Source organism: Capra hircus, chromosome 14 (assembly GCF_001704415.2).
Source record: "Capra hircus breed San Clemente chromosome 14, ASM170441v1, whole genome shotgun sequence".
Taxonomy (NCBI): Eukaryota; Metazoa; Chordata; class Mammalia; order Artiodactyla; family Bovidae; genus Capra; species Capra hircus.
Window position 1 is genome coordinate 34948653 of NC_030821.1, and position 11445 is coordinate 34960097.

Sequence of the window (11445 nt, forward strand, 5' to 3'; positions counted from 1 at the left end):
GAAACCAGCACGTTTAATTAAGCTCCCACCAAAGCTCAGCTTTAAGTCTGGCTCGGTAGACACTTGATAAATGATATTTCCCTTCCTCCTTGTCAAATACTTGGCGTTTACCTAATAGATGTTACTCTCTAGTTTTAAAATGAAACACAGGAGCATTAAACTGGGCTTCCCTGGTAGTTCAGCTGGTAAATAATCTGCCTGCCATGCAGTAGACCCCGGTTTGATTCCTGGGTCAGAAGATCCCTGGAGAAGGGATAGGCTACCCACTCCAGTATTCCTGGGCTTCCCTGGTGGCTCAGAGGGTAAAGAATCTGCCTGCTATGCACGAGACCTGGGTTCGATCCTTGGGTTGGAAAGATCTCCAGGAGGACATGGCAACCCACTCCAGTATTCTTGTCTGGAAAATCCCCATGGACAGAGGAGCCTGGCGGGCTACAGTCCATGGGGTCACGAAGAGTCGGACATGACTGAGCGACTAAGCGCAGCACAGCATTAATTAGAAAGAGAAGATGATATGAATCTTCAATGTCTGTCCTTGTGTGAAAATTTTAAAATTCTGTGATACCCCTGTGTTCAAAATTACTCCAAAATAGTCCATTATAAAGCAGCAATGTTTCAATCCATTGCCATTTTGGATAACACAGGCTGTCGTCAACATGATACTGCAAAGATTTTTAAGGGTTAATCTCACGTGTGCCAAGGACATTGTTTTTTCTTTCAGATTAAGTGTGATTTTACACCAGAAACACCCTGCCCACAGTCACAAAGAAGTGCAAGCCAATGCCAGTGTCAGAGCTGCTTTTGCACACGCCCTTGGAGATCTATTTCAGAGCATCAGTGTGTTAACCAGGGCGCTTATTATTTACTTTAAGGTGAGTATGTCGGAGTCAACTCCCTGTTCCAGTGACTTCATAGATTAGATGGTACGTGATCTGGCCCTCCATTATTACTTTAAATGGGGGTGGACTGCCGATTTGCCTACACGAATTACTTTACAAGGTGCAAACAAACAAACATTCAAAGCTGATTTTCCTAATTCATAAGAGCAATGTCTTTAACTATACCGCTGCCAGTCTTTTAAGAAAGCAGTTCTTTTGTCCTGGGGTTAAGGTGGACAGCAACAGAACCATGAAAAACTTAGGATTCTTGGGTTATAAGCAACAGAAAAGGTCTCTGGTTCACTTAAGCAAAACATAGATTCATTGATTGAAATTTATTAGAGGTACTCCTCTAAGAAAGCAAGGTAGAAATAAGGGAAACTTTTGGTATTCAGATTTCAGAAACTATCCAATTTCTGTCCCAGTCATCATGCTGAAATGAATGTACATGTGTGCGTGCATGCTCAGTCACTCAGTGGTGCCCAACTCTTTGCAACTCTATGAACCTTAGCCCACCAGGCTCCTCAGTCCAAAGGATTTTCCAGGCAAGAATACTAGAGTGGGTTGCCATTTCCTCCTCCAGTGGATCTTTCCAACCCAGGGATCAAATCCATGTCTCCTGCATTTGCAGGTGAATTCCTTATTACTGAGCCACTTGGGAAGCCTGAAATGAATGTGATTCAGCTAATGTTTTTCCTCTTCTTGTCACTCTGCTGAAAATTCATGTTTCTGGGAAATGGAACCCAATTGATGTAGATTGGGTCTTGTATCTTTTGCTTGGCTGGGGAGGGTAGAGCCATTGACTGACTCTTCCACAATGGGAGGGAGAGAACTTCTTTTCCAAAAGAACTATGTTAATGGAAACCTGGAGTAGATCAGGGTGAGCCTCTGACCCTAAACAAATATTCACTATAGCTCCCTGTTTGGTAATTAGTTCAGTCAGTTCAGTCACTCAGTCGTGTCTGACTCTTTGCGACCCCATGAATCGCAGCACGCCAGGCCTCCCTGTCCATCACCAACTCCTGGAGTTCACTCAGACTCACGTCCATCGAGTCAGTGATGCCATCCAGCCATCTCATCCTCTGTTGTCTCCTTCTCCTCCTGCCCACAATCCCTCCCAGCATCAGAGTCTTTTCCAATGAGTCAACTCTTCTCATGAGGTGGCCAAAGTATTGGAGTTTCAGCTTTAGCATCATTCCTTCCAAAGAAATCCCAGGGCTGATCTCCTTCAGAATGGACTGGTTGGATCTCCTTGCAGTCCTAGGGACTCTCAAGAGTCTTCTCCAACACCACAGTTTAAAAGCATCAGTTCTTCGGTGCTCAGCTTTCTTCACAGTCCAACTCTCACATCCATACGTGACCACAGGAAAAACCATAGCCTTGACTAGACAGACCTTAGTCGGCAAAGTAATGTCTCTGCTTTTGAATATGCTATCTAGGTTGGTCATAACTTTTCTTCCAAGGAGTAAGCATCTTTTAATTTTATGGCTGCGATCACCATCTGCAGTGATTTTGGAGCCCCCCAAAATAAAGTCTGACACTGTTTCCACATCTATCTCCCATGAAGTGAAGTGTTTGGTAATACCAAGAACTAAAAGAGGTGGGTGAGGGCAGAGGTACAGGCAGGCGGGTAGTGGAGGAGAGGGGCATTTATCTCTGTCCATTTGCATCATGACTGCCCATTTAGCAGGGACTCTATTGTTTTACTAAAAAACTAAAACATGTAAACAAAAATTACAAAGACATGTCTGAATTCAACTGAGTAAATCCTCACTGAAAGCTTTAAGTTTAAAGCAAAATTGTTCAAGTTGTACAGGTGAGGAGAGTTTGAGAGTACTCTTATCAAGGTCACCCTGGCCGAGTTTCTTGGAAGTAATGAGGCACAAAGTTTTCTGTGGCACAGAACTTCATCAAGGGCAGAATAGCAAATGTTTCACCCTGAGGCCAAGGGCTCCAGTGGTGAGAGAGCATGAGAACGAGGCCTCAGTGTATACTTTTTGGACTGTATCAAAGATGCCCACCTTGAGTCTATAACATACTTAAGAGAGAAAGACATAAACTGACCCCATCTGCCAAGACCAAGCTCTGGCTGTACGTTGGTCACATGCAACCTCTGAGCAGATGATTCCCTTTCTTATCATAATTAAGGCTGAAAAGTCATTGAATACTGTGCCCATATGTGCATATTTTCATCCATCCTCTCTACTTCCATTAATTTGAGAGACATTAAATAAGGCCTTTTGAGGGAGCACTCAAGGATATCTCTCCTCTTACTGTTTTTTTTATCCTCATTTAAAAAAAAATTAGCAGCACTGGCTTTTCCTGAGCTGAAAGAATAGCACTGAAACATGTATCTAACCATATGTAAAACAGAGTGCAAGTTCAATGCATGAAGCACACTCAAAGTCAGTGCACTGGGAAAACCCAGAGGGATGGGGTGGGGAGGGAGGTGGGAGGAAGGTTCAGGATGGGGGACACATATACACCTGAGGCTGATTCATGTTGATGTGTGGCAAAAACCACTCGAATAAAAAAATTTGGCAGCACTGGCTTTTCATTGCAGTGAGCAGGCTTTCTGTAGTTGCACTGCGTGGTCTTAGTTGCTCCATAGCATGTGGGATCTTAGTTACCTGACCAGGGATCAAACCTTAGTCCCCAACACTGGAAGGTAGCCACTGGGAAAATCCCTCTTCTTACTTCTTAAATTGTAGGGAGAACATGTCTTACGGTCTCCCTTTCTTTAGTCATTGAGAATTGAAAGCTTAGAAGGATTATGTCTTTAGGGAGTCTTGTCTCTGATTTGGATGGTAAGTGTCAGGAGGGTGAACGGGTGACAGGAAAGGAAGGGAGTGTGGGGGTTTCCTTATTTTTTCAATCAGACTTTCTGCAGGGGAGGCCTGGATTCAAAGAACTGAAATTCCTTTTTTTCTAGCCAGAGTATAAGGTAGCAGACCCGATCTGCACATTCGTCTTTTCTGGCCTGGTTTTGGCCAGCACCGTCACTATCTTAAAGGACTTCTCCATCTTATTCAGGGAAGGTAGGAGTGATTTTCATATTATTTCCAGCATGTGTGTTTTCTCTTCCCTATAACCACAAAAGGAAATGACTTCAAGGCATGCTCACTGTGAGCCTGCATTATAAGGAAAATGTAAGCTTATAAGGAATTTTTATGAATCTAAGTACTATGAGTTTTATTCATATGGGAATAAATAAAAAAGAATTGGCTATTTCTTCTCTAGCAATTATCATATCATATGGCATAGTATAAAAGCAATACGTACAAATACTAGAGATAAACAGTGAGGGAGAAACAGCAAAATTATACGTTTATTCCTAAATACATGAAAATTACCTAAGAAAGATTGTGCAACTCTGTCTCTTGGGCAGCATTATAACTACTATGATACTGAAAAGGTAAAATGCTTGTTAGACTAGGCCAGCAGTTCTCAGACATTAGTGGCATCAGAACCACTTGGAGGGTCTGTTAAAACAGACTGTGAGGCCCACCAGACAGCTCCTGAGACAGTAGACCTCGATGGGATGGGGCCTGAGAAATCTGAATTTTAACAAGATATTGATGCTACTGCCACAGTGAAACAGGAAATGGACTCAAAGTTCTTGTGTGACAAGTGAATGCCCTCGCTTGGCAGGGAACAGTGTATTTGTTTAGGTCCCAGATGATTCCACCTCCTGTCCTGGGGGCTGAGTGCCGAGCTGCAGCTGTTGCTGCTTTTACAGAAGCTATTGAAAAGAGACAAATGCATATACAATTTAGGATGACTATATTTGGTGTTCTCTCTCAGTACAGCTCTTCTCTCATGATTATCTTTTTTTTAATGTAAGGAAAAGTGTAGCTAATTATTGAAATTCCTATCAGATAGGCAGGTAACTCCTACATGAAATATACTTATTTTTGAATTAGGTTTTCAAATTAGGTTAGCATAAAATAATATTTGTACTTGATAAAATTTAAATATATGTGTGTGTGTGTGTGTGTGTGTGTGTGTGCTATGTGCTTAGTTGCTCAGTCATGTCTGACTCTGCAACCCCACAGACTGTAGCCTGCCAGGCTCCTCTGTTTGTGGAATTCAGGCAAGAATACTGAAGAGGGTTTCCATGCCCTCCTCCAGAGGATCTTCCCAACCCAGGAATCAAACCCAGGTCTCTCCCATGGCAGGCCGATTCTTTACTGTCTAAGCCACCAGGGAAGCCCAAGAATACTGGAGTGGGTAGCCTATTTGTTTTCTTTTTTTTTTTTTTAACATTAGAAAAATTTTCAAAATTTATTAGTACATAGCATCATATTAAATTTTAAGTGTAGCATACATATAACAAAATTAAACAAACAGAAGATACATGTAATATCTGAGATATTAAGATAAATATTGAGAAAAATAAGTTATGTGTAGCTATCCAGATAAGCCTATTTGTTTTCCAGGGGATCTTCCTAACCCAGGAGTTGAATCAGGATCTCCTGCATTGTAGGTGGATTCTTAGGAAAACCCATATATATGTATATATATGTATATATATATATATATATATATGATTTCCCTTGTACACATACATACACATATATGTGTGTGTATGCTTTTCCATATAAAGGCATACATACACATATATGTGTAAATGGAAAGGCATAAAATGATAAGACTTCTCCCCATTTTTTCACCTGTAAATTCTCAATCTTATTCTTCAACCCTAACATCTACTAATAAGGTAAAAGGTGACATGCTGCTGCTGCTGCTGCTAAATCTCTTCAGTCGTGTCCGACTGTGTGCAACCCCAGAGACGGCAGCCCACCAGGCTCCCCTGTCCCTGGGATTCTCCAGGCAAGAACACTGGAGTGGGTTGCCATTTCCTTCTCCAATGCATGAAAGTGAAAAGTGAAACTGAAGTCGCTCAGTCGTGTCCAACTCCTAGTGACACCATGGACTGCAGCCCACCAGGCCCCTCCATCCATGGGATTTTCCAGGCAAGAGTACTGGCGTGGGTTGCCATTGCCTTATATCTTTCCAAAAACATCTATGCATTTACACATATATGTATATGTAATAAAACACACACACACACACATACACATGTGTATGCTGTTGCTAAGTTGTGTCTGACTCTTTTGCAACCCCATCCCAAGCAGGAGTACAGGAGTGGGTTACCATTCCCGTCTCCAGGGGATCTCTCCAACCTAGGGATTGGACCTATGTCTCCTGCTTGACAGACAGATTATTTACCACCAAGCCACCAGGGAAACCCTAAATATGTGTATACATATGTGTGTCTATATACATGAGTGTGTGTGTGTGTGTATATATATAGTGTGTGTGTATATATATAGTGTATGTGTATATGTCTTTTTTTTCATCAAACAAGATTATACACGTATTTTGTTCTGCACCTAGTTTTTTTCAACTAGGAATCTTTCCATATCAGTAAATACATAGATAACCTCTTTCTTTTTCATGGGTACAAAGTATTCTATTGTTAGCATCCACTTGCTTATTGATGGACATTACAAATAATGCTTCAATTATATTCTTAGCACTTATATCTGTGGAATAATTCCTAGACATGTATTGCTGTTTCAGAAGTTATGGACCTTTTAAAATTTGATAGATACTGTCATTTCTACCAAAGAGACCATATCAGTTTTTTTTCCCACCAACAGTGTAGGAGACTGCTCATTTCTTCCCAACGTCACCATCACTGGATATTATCAAACTGTTGATTCTCCTGTAATCTGATAGGTGATTATATTATATCTTATTGATTGTATATGTGACTCTTTAATTATGAAACCTAGTGAGTGATTTTTCATATACCTATTAGCCTGGGTAATTATTTTTTTGAACACTAATTTGGGTATTTTTCTGGATGCATTAATATTTTTGCAGGCTCTCCATCAGAAAGAAAAAGGTTTCTAGGATGTGATGAACACTGAGGTCCACGGGAACATGTCCTCTTGCTCAGTATTATTTCATAGAGGAAAATAAATAGGAGTAGACTTGCCTTCTCCATAAAAGTAAAGTGATAAAAGGGGGCAAGAGAAAAAGAGGTAGTGGGATCTTGACTTCATCTCAAGAGTCCCAGATGAATGACAGCATAAGGTCAGGGATGACACATTAGACATAACTGTCACCTTTGGGTTACAATACCTGGGGTCTACTGTTTACAGAACACTTCACACCCAGAGGAGGGATCTTAGAGTCTGGCATCCCACTTACCCATGTAACCTTACAAATTCTTCTTAAACCTTCTGACTCAAAATTTCTTCTCCAGTCAAACAATTCTAGCACTGATTAGATCTTAAGTTTTATAACTATTAAATAAGATCATTACTAGAAAGTGCTTAGCACAAACCTTGACCTATAGTAGGTTTTCAATAAAGGTGTTAATATTATTAATTATTTTATTATTGTGTAACATTTTCACGCATGACTACATGCACTTTCTATGGCTAATCTGAGACAAGAATTTCTTTGTTTCTAATACCCCAAGTTTGTGGAGCTCATAGAGTAAAAAATCATGTTGACCAGCTGTTTGTTCTACGAAAAGATATTAAATGGGATAAAACTAAACTCAAACTGTACTGAATTTTAAGTTAGCTCCAAGGAGGGAATCCCTATGAGCAAGGTTCTTAAATCCTGAAAAAGGAGGGTTAAGGATTCCCTATTCCCTTTAAGAAAGTGGTTCTAATCTGGCAGCTCATTACAATCATCTGGGAAGCTTTTGAAAAATACTTATGCCCAGGCCCTAGACCCAGATATCTTGATAGATCTCTTGATAGATCTTGACAGATTTAATAGAAGCTAGGTTTTTTTTTTTTTTTTCTTTTAACATGTAGGCAAGCTTGAGAACCACTTCAAAGTAGGGCTTCCCAGTAGCTTGTAAATACTAGTGCAATGGTTCCCTACTTTGGCTCTGTTAGAATCAACAAATGAGTTAACAAAATACTGAAGCTGGTCTTTTCCCCAGAAAATCTGATTTAATTGGTCTTGGGTCTAACTTGGTCATTGGGATTTCTTAAGTCTCTAGTGACACTAATGTGCATGCAAGGTCAAGAGCCTCTCTGAAAGCATATGGATTTCAGAGCCTCATCCAGAGATGTTTTCTTTAGGAGAATTTTAATAGAGCCAAGGCATATTTATTTACAACCAACACACGAGGTGTTTGTGTTGTTTGTATATAATTGAAGTGGAAGCTAAAAAGTGTTCATCCTCAGAAAACTTTTCTACAGAATCCTCTTTGGGTCATCTTTAGTTGACAGAGATTTACCTATCACATCAAATGGCTTTACCACTGTGGTGCTAATTGAGTTGATTTTTTAAAAATTCGTATGTCAACCTGATACCTTTTATGATTTTAACCAACCATTGACTTGGTTTTTCTCTCTGTAGCCAGTCAAAGCAAATGTCCTTATATTTTCAAATCCTATCATCTATGTGACAATCCTTGCAAGGTTTGAAAACGGTGATTCTACTTTCCTTCACCTTCCCATATCCAGGTAGAGACACTCCAGTTCCTTCAGCCCCAAAACATAGCTGACTGGCTGCCAAACTCCCCACCTTCATGCATGTCCCACACTATTCCTCTAGAAACAACGACGACAGTCAAACTACTACATTCTGCGCCTTGAATAGTAAACCCTTACTATCGTACTTAAAATGATAGAAATTCTACAGACAGAATAATGAGATGGTATTATAACATTAGGATCTCCTCTTATCATAGTTCGCTAAGGGGCTGGTTAGATGACTAACAATTGTATAGCATTAGAGTTTACCAAGGACAGATGTTTTCTGAGATGTTTTCAGAGTCCCCAAAGGACACTGTTAACTACATATTGCTTTTATTATGCCTATTTTACTACCAATATTCTGAGGATTAGAGAAGTTCCAAGTGCTGGGTAAAATTCACAATAGTTGTAGTCAGAATGCCAACCCAAGATTATTCAATACCAAATCCCATGGGATTTCACTTTGCTTTCCAGATAATTACAAACGTAATTGGGGGAAATAATGCACTCTGGAAGTGAAGGGTGATGACTGTCTTGATGGCTGCAGAGTAAAATCTGCAAATGCTCTTTGTGAACCTGTAGCTGATGGCAAAACCTTTGAAACAGGTGAATCTGCTTTTGTAAACATTTGAAAAGAGAAACCACAGATGGAGAGGGCAAGGTAGTATTTTAGTAAGAACTTTACAGCCCCAATTAGTCTTTGCACTGAGCCGTACTTCACGAGATACCCTACTAACCCTGGCCTCCTGTTCTCTCCTCTTGGCAGGTGTGCCAAAGCACCTGAGCTATAATGGTGTGAAAGAGCTCATCTTAGCAGTGGATGGGGTGCTGTCTGTGCACAGTTTGCACGTCTGGTCGCTAACAATGAACCAAGTGATTCTCTCTGTTCACGTTGCTGCAGGTCAGTGAGTTTGTAAACATCCTGGACAAAAATTCAGTCATATCCTATAACGTCAGTCATTTCCCTCCTTTTGGTAGAGCCGTCCTGAGTGTCTGTTGCATGCCAAAACAATTGCAATGTGTTTTGTGTGACCAAGGACCTTTGAAACCCCCTTCCCCGTGCCAATGTCGTCATGGCAACAGTGCTACTTAGGACCACCCTGGAGGTGGAAGGTAGCGGTTTAGAGAGTAGAACAAAAGGATAAAACACCACCCAAGCTTCAAGGCCTTAAATTCTTTTTGACTCGATGTCCTATTGGTTAAAGGAGTGGAATGAATTTAACAAGAAACCTTCACTGATTATCTTTGGTGTGTGAGATGTTTTACCCTAGCATCAAAGAGAGAAAGGTGAAGGAGACACAGGTCTCATCCTTAAGATTCCAAAAAGGTAAAAGATATACTAGTCAGAATTAATGGTTGCTTCTTTACTGGATGGTTAGCAATTCTGTAACCATGTGAGATAACTCTCGGGATGTGAGGCTTACCCTAAAAAACTACTTTGTCAAGTAGAAGGTGATTTTGCTCATGATACATCCTAGGGCTGAGAAAATGGGCAATGGCTCGGGAGACAGCTCAGACCAAGAATGATATATTAGGCTGCTGAGAAATAACTCATGAAGTTACTCAGACGCAGGATACAGGAAGAGTCATTGGAGGACTGTGCTTTCTCAGACATCCTCATCTCAGCTGAGAGGCTTGGATCTGGCTGCAGGGAATTTACAGCCTCCCCTACACCAATATTTCACTGCAAATGGAAGGATCTAGTAAACACTCAGGTTACTATGGAGGGAACTTCACAGCCTCCTGATACCTTTTGGGAAAAGAGAAAAAGACGGCAGAGAGGGCTGCTGCTCTAAATGTTTGCTGGCTCTTGTCACCATCCTTGAGATAAATTGTGATTATATATAAGGGTGAAAACTCAGAGAACCCAGGGAGCCAGTGAGCAGGGCTGTATAAGAAATAGTAGTTCTGACTTGACTTTTTCATGGCTTATCTCCTCTGTCACACTCAGCCCCTAGGGACGCCAGACCCCAGAGAGAACTAACTGTGGGCAGCAAGTTCGCATAGTGACAGGGTGCTTTGCAGCCATGTCTGTGTAAGTGTAGCTGATTGTCAGAGCCATCACGGCTCCTTTCGACTGCACTGCCTGTGCCCTACCCCAGCAGCAGAGACAAAGCACTTGAAGCCGGAGATGAGCCGTCGCCCCGTGTGTGCAATCAGTGCCAATCTCTCTCAGTTCTTTATCAACAGCAGCCAGCCGGGAGAGCCAGGTGGTTCGGAGAGAAATCGCTAACATCCTCAGCAGTCACTTTCCTGTGTACTCACTCACCATTCAGATGGAGCTGCCAGCCGACCAGGATCCCGCCTGCCTTTTATGCGAAGACCCTCAGGACTAGCCAGTTGCTCTGCCAGCTTCCTAGGTTTGACAGGCCACTGCGTGCTGCTCCACAGTTTCTAAGAAACCAACAGAAGAAGTCTGAGAAACTCATGATACAGTACGATGCACACTGTAGCTCCATCCCTCATAAATGAAACCATGCTTAGATTTATCAGTCAATTGGATTCTCCACCCATCGGGAGCTGTGTTCATTCTAGAAATGTATGTATAGATTATTCCTGACTGGGGCTGAAATAACAGCTGTTTGTAACCACAGGTAATAGAAAGTTCACCTCCCTTCAGTAACGCATCCCGAGGCTGAGCGGGCAAAGCTGAACTCAGGAAGGAGTCTTACCAGGAATCAGTGGCAAGGAAAGAGTCACAAAAATTTTTCCAAAACATGAAAAGCAAAAGTAAGGAGAGCTGAGTCAAGGGTAAAAGTGAATTTTGAGGCCCAGTATTCTTGCTAAAGAATCCTGTGGACAGAAGAGCTTAGCAGGCTACAGTCCATGGGATTGCAAGAGCCGAACATGACCAAGCACACAAGTATGTCTGCATGGCTCTTTCAATATGTCCCCTTATTTCATTCTAATGACTTTTAAAAAGTTGAAATTAGTATGATCATTGTATAGATAAAGCCATAAAGATTAAGTGAATCAATCAATGTCATTTATTCTTTCATTTAAAAATCTTTTTCAACACAGGCTATGGGCAGAGCATTGGTAAACCAAGCTGA

General features: G+C 41.3%; 1 protein-coding gene across 1 annotated transcript in view; it reads left to right on the plus strand.

Annotated features, from left to right (window-relative positions):
- SLC30A8 (solute carrier family 30 member 8) overlaps nucleotides 1–10728 on the plus strand; it is a 48173-nt gene extending 37445 nt beyond the window's left edge. The window contains 4 exon segments of the mRNA XM_005689295.2: nucleotides 722–872; nucleotides 3811–3916; nucleotides 9159–9293; nucleotides 10583–10728. Coding sequence (XP_005689352.2) covers nucleotides 722–872; nucleotides 3811–3916; nucleotides 9159–9293; nucleotides 10583–10728 — 538 coding nt within the window.